At 40.2% G+C, this 16,773-nt stretch overlaps 1 protein-coding gene and 1 long non-coding RNA gene across 12 annotated transcripts in view; one reads left to right on the forward strand and one right to left on the reverse strand.

Moving 5' to 3' along the window:
* LOC102990334 (uncharacterized) overlaps positions 1–12,012 on the reverse strand; it is a 14,581-nt gene extending 2,569 nt beyond the window's left edge. The window contains exons 1-2 of the long non-coding RNA XR_448787.4: positions 11,503–12,012; positions 11,149–11,256 (exon numbers count right to left, since the gene is read on the reverse strand). This is a non-coding gene — a long non-coding RNA (uncharacterized lncRNA). The remainder of the gene's footprint in view (positions 1–11,148; positions 11,257–11,502) is intronic.
* TCERG1 (transcription elongation regulator 1) overlaps positions 11,378–16,773 on the forward strand; it is a 59,994-nt gene continuing 54,598 nt past the window's right edge. For 9 of the 11 annotated variants that reach the window (XR_448788.4, XM_007122237.4, XM_007122238.4 and 6 more), the window contains exon 1: positions 11,379–11,484. Coding sequence is in view for 9 of the 11 variants with exons in the window: in XM_007122237.4 (XP_007122299.1) it covers positions 11,426–11,484 (59 nt within the window). In the remaining 2 variants the exon portion in view is untranslated. Of the gene's footprint in view, positions 11,485–12,106; positions 12,191–16,773 lie in introns of those variants that run through there. The other 2 variants (XM_007122242.3, XM_007122239.4) reach the window with 2 other exon arrangements.

Raw genomic sequence — 16,773 nt, forward strand, 5'->3', positions numbered from 1 at the left:
CGAACCTGTGTCCCCTGCATCGGCAGGCGGACTCTCAACCACTGCGCCACCAGGGAAGCCCCTAGAGCTTATCTTTGATGATGTATTTGCAACATTTCATATCTCTGGTCTTTGACCAACTCAAATCAAATAACTTCTAATCAGAAAAAAAAAAAAAAAAAAGCTCCTGAACCTGTCCCCTCTTCTCCAGTCTTGCTGTCATTGTCTTAGCTCAAAGTCTCATTATGGTCAATCACAACAATTTCTACTGTCTCCCTGACTGCAAACTTACTCTTTTCTAACTCATCATACTGACTGTAGTCAGCAAATCTGATCCTGTCACTTTCCTACTTGAAACCCCTGAATAAAAACTTCTTATTACCTATGGAATAAATACAACCTCACCCACCTTTCTAGTTCATCTCCTACCACTCCCCTGTACATCAGTGCTTTAGTTCCTAAAATTGCTTCCAAAATGCTATCCCTTAATGCATCCTTTCCTGGTCCTTGTTTGCTTCCTCAGTTTCCATCTCCACAGTGGACTTTCCCTCCAATCAGAGCCCCTGCTTCTGTGTTTCTGCCTGAATTCCCAGCAGTATGGCATAAAGATTCAGGGCAAATGCAATAGGGTGGAATTGCCTGACTACACCACTTAAACTGTATGAGTTTGGGCAACTCGATGAACCTTTCTAATTCTCAGTTACCTCATCCGTGAGGTGGGGATAAATTGTTGCCGCATATGATTGTCATGAGCACTTAACTGGGAAGTTCCATGTAAAATGCTTGCATGTGGTAATCACTTAGTCAACACTAGTCATTTGCCATGGCTATGATTTGGTTTATCTACTTCCTCTTCTAGGATGTGTACTCCATGGACAGCGACTCTTGTTTCTTTAGCAACTGTGATAGTTCCTGGCACACAGTTTTGCCAAATGGACAAATGAATTATCTTCTGAATTCAAAATTAGAACACTTGGTCTGATATGTTTTTGTAATGGAGAGGAGTTCATGTAACTTCTAAGATGGAGTTATTGCTACAGCAATAACAAATTATTACTTTACTTTGTCCTGAGACTGGTGTGGTGCTTAATGATACACTACAGATGTTGAGTTTTGTAAATTTTAAGAGACAGAGCTTTCAAATTGAACTGAGGAAGCACAATGTTGTGAAGACTTGGGTTCTAGTCGTTTTTGCCACTAACTGGATATGTGACTGTGAGAAAGTTAATAATCAAACTCTCAGGGTCTCTGCTTCCTCATCAAATTTGTGCAAAGAATGTTGGACTAGATGTTCTCAAAGATTCTTTTTAGCTTTCCAATTAACTGCTTTTGTAACTTCTCAAGGTGGCAATTTGGGGAAATTGTGTATGACAGTATTTAAAACAATTGCATTATAATAGAGTCTTAAATATTACTTTTATGAAATAAAAAAAGACTAAGAATGCTCTTTAGCCAACTTGAACCCTTTCCCTTGGGTCCCAGGATTGCTTTAGGGACACACCTCTTCCTTACACAGTACACCCATTCATTTTACTATGTGTAGGGAAAGTATTTGTTGTTTTAGCTAGCTAATTAAAGTCTTTTAAAAATAATGTTATCTTTTAGAGCTGTCCTTTCACAGCTTTCAATCATAACGCCTCTTAAAATAAACAAAATCCTTAACTTCCTAATTAAAAAAATAACCGTTATGTGAGGATTCCTGAGGTGATGTTGTTTTAATTTTGAAAAACAGAAAAATTTTAATAGTATGATTTTAGAGCTGGAATGAACCCCAAAAGACATAATTGTTGTTGCTAAAAGAAGGAAAGATAAATGCCTCACCAATTTAGTAAGATAAATAGCAGTTACTTTAAACAATGCATTTGATTAATAGTTTATATTAATGAACCAAGAGATTATAAATGTGTCATTGAGTATTTTGGAACAAATCCAGAGTTTCTTGGAGTTAAACTAGTAAAATGCATATATAATACAATGGACTTAGGTATAGTCATTTATGTTAATAAACCAAGAGATTGCAAATGAGTGGTTGATTATTCTAGGACAAATCCAAATGAGGGTAATCCTAGGGAATGTGATTATCATTTAATAAGTGGAAGCCTAAATAATTATATGGTATTCTACTGGGAAAAAATGGTGGAAACGAAACATAGATGGTCATCCCAGAGTACTGTACTCTACCCTGTGGCTTGCAGATCCCAGGAGGTCCATGAAATTATCTTAAAGGACTGCAAATTCATGAGCTCACTAATTATTTATTGTTTGTTGACTGAATCAGCCAATGATGTTAATAATAAAAATGACTTCCTTTCTGTTTGCTTCCTATAGAGCAGAACAGAAAAGAACACATCTCTTTTAAAATTTCCTATTACCTAGAGAAGTAGGCTTAGCTATATATGCAAGGAAGAGGTTCTTGGGTGGGACAGAGAGTTCCCCAATGCAAGAGTAGGCCAAGATGCTCTAAGTGGAAAGTATATATCTACTTGGAATGGTGAATTTTCAGACTATCATGACCCAATCTCATTAAAGATTCAAATCAAATAACTTACTGCCCTTGTTCTGCTTCCAATCACATTGAGCTGCTTTCTGATAATTTTGCTTGCTCTGTAAATCTGCCCACAGAGAGGATAGGAATGTCTGGCTCGCCTGACAGGTATAATTCTCTGTAAATAAATTGGCATTCTGGTTTATCGAAATGGATCTTTGGTTCTAGTCTTTTTTTTTTTAAATAAATATATTTATTTATTTATTATTGGCTGTGTTGGGTCTTCGTCGCTGCATGCGGGCTTTCTCTAGTTGTGGTGAGCACGAGCTACTCTTCGTTGCGGAGTGCGGGCTTCTCATTGTGGTGGCTTCTCTTGTTGCGGAGCACGGGCTCTAGGTGCGCAGGCTTCAGTAGTTGTGGCACATGGGCTCAGTAGTTGTGGCTTGCGGGCTGTAGAGCACAGGCTCAGTAGTTGTGGTGCATGGGCTTAGTTGCTTTGCAGCATGTGGGATCTTCCTGGATGAGGGATTGAACCTGTGTCCCCTGCATTGGCAGGTGGATTCTTAACCACTGTGCCACCAGGGAAGTCCCTGGTTCTAGTCTTATTTTGCCAAGAAAATATATTTGGAGAACTGTAAAGCTAGGAGTACAATCCTTAACCACATGTATTTCCCAAGGTCAAGGGTACCTTGGGTGCTCTCTTGGCACTCAGGTAACTGAGCCTTTTCTAGGGACATTTCTGTGCACTGCTTGCCCTGATCATTGGATGGGCATCTTGTCCAACCCTCTCATTTTATAGGTCGATAATAAGGCATACATCACAATATGGCTGTGGTTTCCACCCTCTGCACTTGGCATCATTGAGAGTTAGCTATCTGGAAGCTGAAAACATATTTTAAAAACTTTTTATTTTGAAATAATTTTGGATTTACAGAAGAGTTGCAAATTTAATACCGAAATCCTCTGCACCCAGCTTCCCTTAGTGTCAACATAACCATGGTACATTTATCAAAACTAAGAGGTACAGGGGACTTCCCTGGTGGCACAGTGGTTAAGAATCTGCCTGCCAATGCAGGGGACTCAGGTTTGAGCCCTGGTCCGCAAAGATCCCACAAGCTGCAGAGCAGCTCAGCCCATGCGCTACAACTACTGAGCCTGTGCTCTAGAGCCCGTGAGCCACAACTACTGAGCCCATGTGCCACAACTACTGAGCCCGCATGCCACAACTACTGAAACCTGTGGTCCTAGAGCCTGTGCTCCGCAACAAGAGAAGCCACTGCAATGAGAAGCCTGCGCACCGCAATGAAGAGTAGCCCCTGCTTGCAGCAACTACAGAAAGCCCACACGCAGCAATGAAGACCCAACGTAGTCAAAAATAAAACAAACAAACCAACAAACCTAAGAGGTACAATACTAACTAAACTACACACTGTATTCAGATTTCCATGGCTTTTCCTGCTAGTGTCCTTTTTTGGTTCCAGGATGCAAGCCAAGATCCCACATTGCAGTTAGTTGTCATGTTTCCTTTGTTGCCTTAAACAGTTTCTCTGTCTTTACCTGTCTTTCATGACTTAGACACTTTTGAAGAATACTGATCAGGTGTTTTGTAAAATGTTCTTCAATTTGAGTTTGTTTAATGTTTCCTCGAGTTTAGATGGAGGTTACAGATTTTGCGGAAGAATAGCACAGAGGTGAAGAGCCCTTCTCATCATGTCATATTAGGGGTGCATGCTGTCACTGAAGATGTTAATCTCCATCACTTGGTTAAGATGATGTCTGTTGAGTTTCTCCATTGCAAATGTAAGCTGCATCTGGTGGTCACTAAGTCTAACTTACACTCAAGGAGAGGGGACTTAACTCCACCTTCTGAAGGGAGGACTATCAAAGAACTTGTGGACATATGTTAAAACTGCCACAGTGTTTTATAAATTTGGGGTGGAGATACTTTGTAATGCAATATCCTGTTTCTCCTTAAAGTTTCACCCACTAATTTTAGCACTCATCAGTAGATCTTGCCTGCAGCAATGATTACTGTGGTGTTCTAATGGTAATTTTCTGTTTTCCTCATTCCTTTCATGTTTATTTAAAAACCAGGTTTTAAATGGATATCTATTTGTACCCCAGTGTGTTTTGTGACCTGGTGTCTTTTTATCTGGCTCCTCAATTTGGTCAACTTGGATAAGTCCTTCCCTTGAGGATATCTTTTCTTCTAGAAGACAGATTCACAAGTTTCTTTTTCCCTTCCTTTTGTAGTCATCAGATTTTCTATAAGTTTTGGCATTAAAAAAAAAGCATACAGCATTGTTGGCTTTCCAACAAAAGGTCAAACATGAGTTAATTATATCTCAATTTTTAAGAAGTCAAGGGCTTCCCTGGTGGCAGTGGTTGAGAGTCTGCCTGCTGATGCAGGGGACGCGGGTTCGTGCCCCGGTCCGGGAAGATCCCACATGCCGCAGAGCAGCTAGGCCCGTGAGCCATGGCCTCTGAGCCTGCGCGTCCAGAGCCTGTGCTCCGCAACGGGAGAGGCCACAACAGTGAGAGGCCTGCGACCTGGTGTCTTTTTATCTGGCTCCTCAATTTGGTCAACTTGGATAAGTCCTTCCCTTGAGGATATCTTTTCTTCTAGAAGACAGATTCACAAGTTTCTTTTTCCCTTCCTTTTGTAGTCATCAGATTTTCTATAAGTTTTGGCATTAAAAAAAAAGCATACAGCATTGTTGGCTTTCCAACAAAAGGTCAAACATGAGTTAATTATATCTCAATTTTTAAGAAGTCAAGGGCTTCCCTGGTGGCAGTGGTTGAGAGTCTGCCTGCTGATGCAGGGGACGCGGGTTCGTGCCCCGGTCCGGGAAGATCCCACATGCCGCAGAGCAGCTAGGCCCGTGAGCCATGGCCTCTGAGCCTGCGCGTCCAGAGCCTGTGCTCCGCAACGGGAGAGGCCACAACAGTGAGAGGCCTGCGTACTGCAAAAAAAAGAAGTCAAACATGAGATTTTTGTTACCTTAATCTCCCTTATGAAGATGTTTTTACTCTTTACGTGTGTTGGGGTACCTCATATCATCTCCTTTACTTTCTCATCGACTGTCAAACTAAAAACTAACAATGTAAGCAGACACATTTTGCTGTGTATCAGTTTAAAGACTTTTAGGCAGCTTCCTATAGTTGAATGTTTCAAGGGCTTAGAATATTTTCTCTATGAATGGATGATTTCAATATTAAAAAAGTAGAGAGGATAGTATCATAAACCCTCACCTCCCCATCATCCAGCTTCAACAGTTATCAAGGTATAGTCAGCCTTGTTTCATCTATAACCTGCTGCCCTCCCCTCACATTCTCTCCCTGGCCTTGCTGCTCCCCATTCTTGCTTATTTTGAAGCTAATCCCAGATATTATTTTATCCGAAAGTCTTCAGTAGGTATTAGAATTTTTTTTTGCTGTCAACTAGAAATGATAATCATTAACTAATTTGCTCATTGACTTATTTATTAACTGGCACTGAGCTATATTCAGGAGAACCTGATTAAAAAACATGAATGCATTCCTACTCTCTAGGAGTCTGTATTCAACTGCACATTGAAGTTACTATCTGAGCCACCTGAGTAAATTTCTTAGCTACCTAACTTCTCTTTGTCTCAGTTTCTTTTTTTTTGAAGGCCTGTACACCAGGCACTTTATTTTATTTTATTTATTTATTTATTTATTTTTGGCTGTGTTGGGTCTTTGTTGCTGCACACACACGGGCTTTCTCTAGTTGTGGTGAGCGGGGGCTGTTCTTCTTGCGTGGACTTCTCACTGTGGTGGCTTCTCTTGTTGCGGAGCACGGGACCTAGAGCGCGTGGGCTTCAGTAGTTGTGGCACGTGCGCTCAGTAGTTGTGGCTTGCGGGCTCTAGAGTGCGGGCTCAGTAGTTGTAGCACACGGGCTTAGTTGCTCCGTGGCATGTGGGATCTTTCTGGACCAGGGCTCAAACCTGTGTCCCCTGCATTGGCAGGTGGATTCTTAACCACTGTGCCACCAGGGAAGTCCTGTCTCAGTTTCTTGATATGTAAAAGAGACAGTGATGTTACCTTACTTAGATGATTGTTGTGAAAAGAAAATGGATAATGTATGAAAATTCTAGCATCAAAAATGATTATTGATTGTAGCTAATGGAAACGGATTGAATAACTGAAAACCCGTGAGTCTGTAATAATACTTAAAGAAGTCAGAAAAAAGAATCTGTCCCCAGTTGTGAGATGACTATCAAACCATCATTTTATTTTGAAAGTTGATAAATAAAGGGAAAGAACTAAGCATATTTCCACTTTTAGCATAGAAACTGTATTTGGGGGCAATAGCCCCTGTTGTTGAAGGAAATCTCTAATTTACAGAAGAATTGTTAGCTAGTAAATGTAGAAAGTAACATGTAATTAGAAAATCATTATTTTGCTAGCCCTAAGGAAAGTATTGATTTAGGAAAAGATAAAATCATTAAACCATTAAGTCATGGTGGATAGGTAGGGTGACCATTTGTTCAATTTTGCTGGAGATGGTCTTGGTTTATGACTGTTGTCCAAAAGTAATTATTAATAGTGCAGATAACATTCTGATTACAATGTAAGGATTGAGCTGTCATAACCTTAACCCAATGTCAGTGATTAAGGGTGGGAAATTTAGATATTCATGTGTCTCCTGGTATGATGTAACTGAAATACACAGTACTACTTTTGAAGTCCTCTTGATAAAAATGTTCAATTTATATCTGGTCAAGTCTTCAGATCTAACTTCCAACTTATAAAAAATACAAGGGTTAGAGGAATCAATCAGACAGATCCAAAAGGTGGAACTGGCCTGGGATCTTCAGCAAGTCAGTGTCATGAAAAAAAGGACTGTTCTAGGTTAAAAGGGTCTTGAGTGACATAGCAACAAGATGCATTGCATGGTTCTGAATTGGATCCTGATTTGATCAGAACAAACCAGTTGAAAAGGACATTTTAGGGACAGTTGGGGAAATTTGAATATGGATTTGGTATTACTGCTAATTTTGTTAGAAGTGAAAATGTTATTTTTGATATGTAGAAAACTGTGGAATTTTTTAAAAGAGATAAATACTGATGTATTGAGGGATGGAATGTCATGATGTTTATAATTTACTTTAAAATATTTCAGAATTAAAAACAATAAAGTGAGTTGACAGGAAAAGAAATAAGGTAAAATATGTAAAACACATTATACACATAATGCTCAATGTTACAATAGGTAGTAACAAGTGCTTGGAATGTTACAAAGGCATGTTGTGTGCTATAGGAGAATATGATAGGGGAAATTACCTAGATGGGGGTGGCTAGCGGTCAGATTTTCTCTCTGAAGAATGCTTCCTGGAGGAAGTAATTGTGTAAGTTGAGACCTGAAAGGAAGTGTGGTAGGTGAGATGGCCCCCAGTGATCCCACCTCCTGGTATTCAGCTCTTGTGCCATCCGCTCCCCTTGAGTGTGGGCTGGATGTATTGACTTGCTTTAATGAATAGAGTATGGGCAGAAGTGATGGAATTTCACTGCTAATATTAGGTTACAAAATGTCTGTGGCTTCCATCTTGGGTATTCTCTCTCTGTCTCTCTCTCTTCCTCTCTTTCTTAGATTGCTCATGCTGGGAGAAGCAAACTGCCATGTTGTCATCAGCCCCATGAAAAGACCCATGTGCTATGTCCTCAGTCTAACAACCCACGAGGAAGTGACACATGCCAACAATCATGTGAGTGAACTCAGAAGCAGATTCTATCAATACAACCTTGGGTGAGTCTTACCCCTGAGCCTCAGTGTCCCCATATGTAAAATGGGGACAATATGCCTGCCCTGCAGGGGATTAAAAATAGTGTATGCAAAGTACCTACCATGGGCTTAAGATAAGTGTTCAAAAATGGTAATTATTAAGAAAAAAAAACTGACTCAGCATTGGAAACACTTCTCAAGAGTCACTTCTGAAGAGTGACTTCATAACAAAGACTTAGAGCCCTGATGATATTAATCAGTTTTGAGCCAACACTGCCTCTTCAGTTCACTTTGATATACTAAATGTTAGGATCTATAACTCAGTTGCTGCCAATTGGGCAAAGATGGTATTTGTTTTTCTGTTCTGTACAGCTATGCCCATCTGTAGTATCTTAAGAGTTATCAAGCTTTGACTACAGGAAGTCTATTTGGTTTCTTAAAAGATTCACTGAATTTCTTTAATTCTTTTTTTACATTGATTTAATAAAATGGTTCAGTGAAGACACAGCTCATATTTGCGTTACGTTTTTAATAACTATTAAGTGCAAAATACCTGAATTTCAAGGACATGTTTATGTGAGTAAACTATAATAGTGAAGCAATGAAATGATTTTATATCTATCTATCTGTCTCTATATCTATATGTGTGATACGTCTACATATGTATATATGTCTGCCCCTCAAGGCATTCTTCCATCCATTCAAACTGAAAGTTTGTTGTCATCTTTTATTATATGCCAGTGACTATCTTTCTGTAAGGTATCCATTTTGAGGTGGGTTTTTTTTGTTTTTTGTTTTGTTTTGTTTTCCAGCAGTGGGGATTAGTCTGTCTTGAGCCATCTATATAAGTATTATTTTTGGAATAGTTTGCCAGGACTTGGAGATGCATGCTGATGTTGAAAAAGGGATCTAACCATTCACTCTCATTCAAGTTTCAGTGTTCAAATGTTACGTATTTAGTGAAATTTTAACCATACTTTCCTTTTTCCAAACGATCATGGTCAGAACTGTGTTCAGCCTTTATCACATTTTATCATACTTAATTGATTTTGAATATTTAACTGGCATTCAGTATAGCATGGTACTTATTGAAATACTGTAATTCACATACAATAAAATTCACTCTTTAAAGTGTACAATTCAACAGGTTTTAGTATATTCACCAAATTGTGCAATCATCACCACTATCTAATTTTAGAATATTTTTATCATCCAAAAAGAAATCCCATACCCATTAGCAGTCACTCCCCACCCCCATCCTGGAAATCTACTTTCCATCTCTATGGATTTGCCTATTCTGGATACTTCATTAAATGGAATCATATTGAGGCAGGAGGTAGATGGGCCCCCCCCCAGGGTTAGCAATTGGAGTTTGTTCCCTGTGAACAGAAACTCCAAAATATCAACAGCAGGACAATTGAGAGAGGAGGCTGGGCCCTGCCCAGATAAAAGATAAGAGACCACATATTTCTCATTCTTGAAGTCAAGGAGACCTTCCCGACTAGAAAGCTCCTTGGAGGTCAAAAGGGGAATGATGTCAAGTCTACCCATAGGCCTCTTCGCTGGAATCCATCTTAACTGAGAGATGCACACACACACACACACACGCGGGAGGATCCTGAGATATACCAAATACGGACTCTGAACCAGGCACATCAAAATGATTGGCCAAAGAAAACCCGGATGAAATACCCCACATAAGTGATTGTAAACTACCACGAGGGCACGACTCTATCAGCCAAGATTGAGGCAGGACATAGTTGGCCACCCAGCTGCCCAGGGTAAGCAACTGGAGTTTGTTCCCTGTGGACAGAAACTCCAATTGCTTACCCTGCGGGGGGGCCCACCTATCTCCTGCCTCAATAGGATATGTAGCCTTTGGTGTCTGGCTTCTTTCACCTAGCATAACGTTTTCAAGGTTCATCCATGTTGTAGCATGTATCAGTACTTAATTTTTTTATGGCTGAATAAAATCCCTTTGTATAAATATACCATATTTTTAAATTGATTCACCAATTGTTTGGACATTTTGGCTATTATGAATAATGCTGCTATGAATATTTTTGTACAAGTTTTTGTGTACATGTATGTTTTCAGTTTTTCTTGGATCACGGTGTTTAGCAATGGGGCTTTGCTGACATACTGTCTCAGGTTTAAGGCCAGGCTCTGCCATTTATTAGCTGTGTAAACTTGGACAAGTTACTTAACTTTTCTCTGCCTCAGTCTCATGTATAAACTGTGGCTATTCATAGTACTCACCTCTTATAAGGCCTTTTTATGAGGCCTAAAACAGATAATACATGGAAAGTAATTAGGACAGTGCTTGGTATATATGCTTAGGTCTGAGTAAAATATATCTATTATTAGTTTAATATTTTGAGTTCCTTAATGGTAGAATTCATCTTCATCGTAATTTTGAAACTCCAGTGCCTAAAGTTTTGGTTTTTTTTTTTTTAATAAAAGATAAATGAATATTCAGAATTCCTTCTGGGTATCAGGGTATGCTAATTTCAGACAAGTGTATTTTGAAATTGAAGGACAGATGGTTTAAACTGTAAATTGCCTGAGGCTAGCCTCCCGCAACTTAATACAGCAACTTACAACACTTCTTAGCCTGCGACTAATTATTTAATACAATTTGAGGTATTCTTGTAGTTAGTAATATATTGGTTAATAACACGGGTATAATCCTGTGGTGCCTTAAGACTCCTGACTTTGAAAAGCTGGGAAATGGCTCATTTCCACAGCAACTCTGTGATTGGCTTACCCGCTACCCAGGTCGATTTTTGATTGGCTCACGCAATGGAAATGGTCTCGGCCCCAGCCAATAAGTCCAGTAAGAGGCCAATATGGCTCCACAACTGACTTTTCTGGAAGCCGGCAGACACGTGGCTACCACAGGCCGAGCAGTACGTGGGAGGACCCAGTTTCACTTACCGCGAGAGGGCGCCGGCAGTTCCCCGTTGCTGAAGTCTCGTTTCCCATAAAGCCTCCGAGCGACCAATCAACTGGCTGTCTCCATACCGCTTTCAAAGTCGGCGGGCCCTTTCACCAATAATAAGGCAGATACCATCCTCAGCTCGAGGATTGATGGAAAGTCTGACCATTCATTTCACAGATCTCTGCTATCTCCGCCTCTCTCGCGCGAGATTGACGACCCGCCCGGCCAATAGGGGACGCTGAGTCGGCGGGTGGAAGAACGCGGCCCTCTGTAATGGCGGAGCGTGGCGGGGACGGGGGGGACGGTGAGCGATTCAACCCGGGGGAGCTCAGGTAAGGGCGCTGCTGTACCTTACATCTTGGCGCTCCGGCGTCCCAGGGGCTCGGCCCGCCTCGCGAAGGGCCGGGGTAGAGGGTGGGTCGAAGACGCGCGGCAGCTGGGGGCCAGGACCGCATGGGATTGGAGAAGGGGGAAGGGAAGGCGGCTTGAATGAGGGAACCGGGCCGGGGCTGGGTCGCGGCCTCCTGCACGTTCTCGGGGCGCTTCCTGCGGTTTTCGCGGGTCCCCGGCGCCCTTCGCGGCCTACGGCCCTTGGGCCGGACCCGGCGTTCCCGCTTTGGGGCTCCGCCTCAGGCGCGGGCCGCTTCAGCTTTGCTCCCGGCGCGACGCCGGCGCGGGCCCAGTTTTCCTCCCGGAAGCCTTCCACGCCGCAGGCAACTCCCCGGCTCGGCCTTCTCCACGCCCTCCGCCGCCCTTTGGGGTCCCCACGTCTGCCCTGTTCCTTCTTCCCCACGTTGCTTGCTTTTCATTAACTTCGTGCGGCCTTCCTTTCTTTTATTCTTTGGTTTCTTACCCCGTATTTGTGAGTAGTAACAATAGCAGTAGCCGTTTGTTAGGTGCTTCCAGGGGCCAGAGGACCCTTTCCTTAGACTTGTCTCTTGTGATCCTCACACCCATCCTTTGGAGTAGTTGCTGTTCTTATTTTGCAGGCCCCAGTGCAAGAGCCATCTTCAGTTAAGTGACTTGCTCATCTTACAGGTGAGGAAACTGAGTCTCGTAGAGGTTGGGGAAGTAGAACCGGCTCGGTTTGGTGGAATCGTGGCTCCAGGAAGTGGCTTGAACCCAGGCAGCCAGGCTTGGTGCACTCTTCCATTCCTCTCCCTTCTGTTTGTCTGCTCACGCCATCGCCCTAAGGATGGCAGTGACCTTTCTTACCCTGGTTTTTCCCTGCCTCTGGAATTTGTAATTAAGCGTCTTGGAGAGAAAAATCTTTAGTCAGTGGTTTTTAAGGAAAACGAGGTACTGAGCTTTACTTGTATTTGATACTTTTTTTTTTTAATGTTTCTGGGTGGGAAAAATGTCATGTCAGGTGTTCAGCTCCCATTCTGAATTGTGCCACTGTCAGTCTTTGAGAATGAAAAAGCGCAGAATAAGTTATGAGGACTCTAGTATTGTCTAGAGCACCAGATGAAATTGTATAAGGAAAACGGGTATTGTTACTAAGTTTTCAGGGAAAAAGAAAAAGTTATGTCTTTTAGATTCTGAATGGTCACAAAAATTCTTGCTTTGGCAGGAATAAAGTCTTATTTCAGGGATGTATCTCAAATCCTTTAAACCCCACGTGTACACTTAAGTAATGAGTGATCAAAGTGCATGGCCAGGGTCGTTCAGTTTTAGTGATGAAAGGTTCATTCCTGATTCTGACCTGAAGAGAAGGTTACTAGTCTTATAGGTTTATCTGGGAACGTTACTTAGCATTTTAGAGAGTATTTTTCTTCAGTTTTACAATGAGTAGCCTTTTAGACTTTAATAGTAGTCTAGACATTGTTGCAAAACTGATTTGAATAGGGCTTTAAATTAGGTGTTCTGTTGGAAATGTTTTATACCTTAGCCTGTTGGGTTGGCAGTTCCTTCCAGAGCATATTGTAGACTTTTATTTTAACATTTGTCATAGTTTAAGAGAAATTAGTTGCTTTTGTGACCTCTGATGGCAGAAATTGGGGCTTAATTTTTGTATTTGTATTCTGAATGCATGTCATGGTGTGTCACTATCATAGTGCCTGAAGAATAAGGTGTTCAGTGTATATATATTGTAAATAAATGAATTGAGATTTAGAGATAGTCCGTTTAGTGGACCCACATTTATTAAGTGTGTGCAGTGTGCGAGTCACTGACCTAGGTGCTGGCAGTAGAGTCTTGAACCAGACTGAAAACCTTTTTCCTCAGGGACCTTCCATGATAATTAAGATTGATCTAAATTCCAAACTAACCACATCAAATGAGGAAATCAGCCTGCAAGTGTGAAGAGACTTACACAGGGTCACCGAGGTATTGGCAGGGTCTGGATTAAAACCTAGGTCTCCTCATTTAATCTTCCTTTTAATTTGCCTGGCATATATCAGCATTTAAAAATTTTTTGCTCTTCCTGTTATATTGAAGTATTTGCAGACTTGTCTTCACCATTGGGAAGATTACATATCTGGATTTAGTACTTCTAGGGAAATACATTTGTTCTTGTAAAAAAAATTTTTTGTGTTTCTGTTCATGCAAGTAGGCTTCTGTTTTCCTAAAGATTAAAAGTGGTAGGAATGCAAATAACCTACAATAGACAGAATTTATTTGGAGTTCCAAATGCCTTTCTATTCCTTTGTGGTTGAGGGCCATTAAGATTTAGAGTTAGATTTGTATAGATCCTTTACCCAAGGCCTTTATTTACTTATTAATACTTTATGACTTATGATGAGGTACTTGCAGTCTAAATTTCCTCAGCTGTATAATGGGACTAAGAATATGTTGGTGTTACCACTGACTACCTACCATAAACAAGTTCTTTTTCTTGCCATAGTTTCCTCTGTAAAAATGGTGCCAAACTTATCTCATTGGGTTGTTGTTAGGATTGAAAGACTTAGTACAAATAATGTCCCTATAACCGTACCAGGTATATAGGAAGTACCCAGGGTTCACTATCATTATTAAAACAATAATTGAACACTACCATCCTGGACACTGGGATGCATCACTATAATAAGGAGAAACTATGTACTATGGGTAGAGATAGTACAAAAGTAAACAAGTGAGATTTTTCTCATAGCATTTATCATAATTGTAAACTCAAATTGGGTAATGAAATAGAGAGGGGCTGGGAGAGACTAGGGTGAGAAAGGAGTTTAAGGTGAACTTTGAGCTGAGACTGAAGAGTGAGTCAGTTATATAAAGATCTGGGGAAAAGCATGCCAGGCAGAGGGAACAACTGCAGAGGCTTCAGGGTAATCAAGTAGTTGATCAGAAAGACTAGAGTCTGTAGAGAGGTCAGCAAGGGCCAGGTTATATAGAACTTGCTAATAATAATTATAGTAATAGTTAACACTAATATTAATTATTAGTATTATAATTATAAATATAATTATAATATAATTATAATTATAGTAGTAACACTACTAATACCGTTTAACAGTAATTTTAGTATTTTACTAAATTATTAGTATTTTACTAATACTCTTACTATACTGATGTTACAGCAACAGCATTATAATAATTATAGTAGTAACACTACTAATACCGTTTAACAGTAATTTTAGTATTTTACTAAATTATTAGTATTTTACTAATACTCTTACTATACTGATGTTACAGCAACAGCAATAATAGCTAATACTTACGTGCTGGGTGCTGTTCCAAGTTCTTTATTAGCTCATTTAATCCTCACTGCAGGTCTGGTGAGGTTGTTGTGATGAAGCAGTGTATATAAAGAGCTCAGCACATGTGCTATACATATCTGACATCAGAAAATGGCAACTTGAGGCTGTCGATAGAGGAAATTATGTGAATTTTGCTGCCATTTTCATGGCAGACTTTGAAAGCCATCTAGTCAAATTGGCCACCAAGTGCTTTTCAGGTAGAGCACTATGCTAGGTTTTGTGGGGGAATGAAAGTAATGATAGTTAAAATAGTTTACTGTGTCCCAGGTACTATCCTAAATGTTTCATGGGGATTATCTCATTGAACAGAGAGAGGTTTTATTTCTATTCCCCCCCCATTTACATCTGAGTATATGCAGGCTCAGAAAACATGTGAGCAGCCTGACAACAAAAGGCAGAGCCCTGATTTGACTCTTCGTGGTTTTAGAACCTAAAATGCTTAACTTCACGTTATAACTAGGAAGTGTGAAACTCTAAAGAGAGAAATAGTGTAGATTTTTTGAAAAGGAAGAGGCAGATTCAGGAAATCTAAGATTAAGATACATTATTAACTGAAGGCTGAAACGGAATATCTTTTCTTGGTGGTTAAGTTTTTTCCTGCCCTAAAGGTTAAAACATTGCTTCAATAACAGTGACCATCTGTCTTTTGGGAGTGCATATAATTTGAAAAAGACTGATTATTTTTTTTTGCGATCGCTTTAAAACTTATACTTTCTAACATTGAGTGTAGGTTCATTTGCAGATTTGGTGAAATATATTTGATATAGTAGTTCTGGATGTGTTTACAATCCTAGTGCTCTCCTAGAAGGCAACGTGGTTCTTTATTAGGATTTTTTGTGTCAGAATTGAATTACGATGTAGAAAATTTAGAGAACGTTGAAAGGGGGGTGGTCTTAAGCACAGGATTGAAAAGTGTAGGAAAGTTGGAAGAACCTGGTGAGGAGAGAGTATAAGAATGATTGCCATCAAATGTACATGAGGAATATAATTGTTAATCTTCTCTTGAGCACTTCTCTTGAGCATGTAAATTTCATGTATAATGGAGAGGTTTATTGTAGCTACTGGGAAGACTGTGATAGGTGCTCAGTAAATTGACTGGCAAATTATAGTAAAGATTTTTTTAAGATTCTATATACCCTATTTGTAAGATACAGTATTACCTAGGTGTTCAGTGGTACATTCAGCAAATACTTATTGAACCTTACTATGGGCAGACATAACTATGTGCTGGGGATATAAAGGTGAACAGGACAGACAATTCTTGCTCAAAAGGGGCTTAGATAGAAAGCATGGTATAGCGTTTAAGAGCCATTCACCTGTGTTTGAATTCTGGCTTTACCACTGAACCAGCTGTGTGGCCTTGGGCAAGTTATTTTACTTTTGTGCGCCTTAATCTGTAAAATGAGGTTGATAAAATCTATCTCAGGGTTGCTATGATGATTAAATAACTTAAAAAGAGCTTATGATTACTGCCTAGCACATAGTAAGCACTTGTTAGAGTTAATAATTTTTTTTAAAAAGCACTTATGAGAGGAGATAGATAATGCCATCTTATGTGATATTGCTTATCTGCTTGAATGCCATGGAGAAAATACAGCAGGGTGTTTAGCTAGAGATTGAAGGGTGGGGTGGGGTGCAGTGTACAGAGGGCTTTCCCTTTAGTTAGAGAATACTAATGATCTCTTAAGCTGCTACCCTCCTCTGCTATAAAAACTTTGTATTTGGAAGTAATTTCAAACTTCCAAAAAGTTGCAAAAACAAAAATAGTACGCTTAGTGTTAATATTTTACCTGTTGTGCTTTATTACTTGGAGCCATTTGAGGGTAAGACGCACACACACACACACACACACACACACACACCCCATGGCCCTTTACCCCATTTGAGGGTAAGACACACACACACACACACACACACACACAC

Source organism: Physeter macrocephalus, chromosome 8 (genome assembly GCF_002837175.3).
Source record: "Physeter macrocephalus isolate SW-GA chromosome 8, ASM283717v5, whole genome shotgun sequence".
NCBI classification, from domain to species: Eukaryota; Metazoa; Chordata; class Mammalia; order Artiodactyla; family Physeteridae; genus Physeter; species Physeter macrocephalus.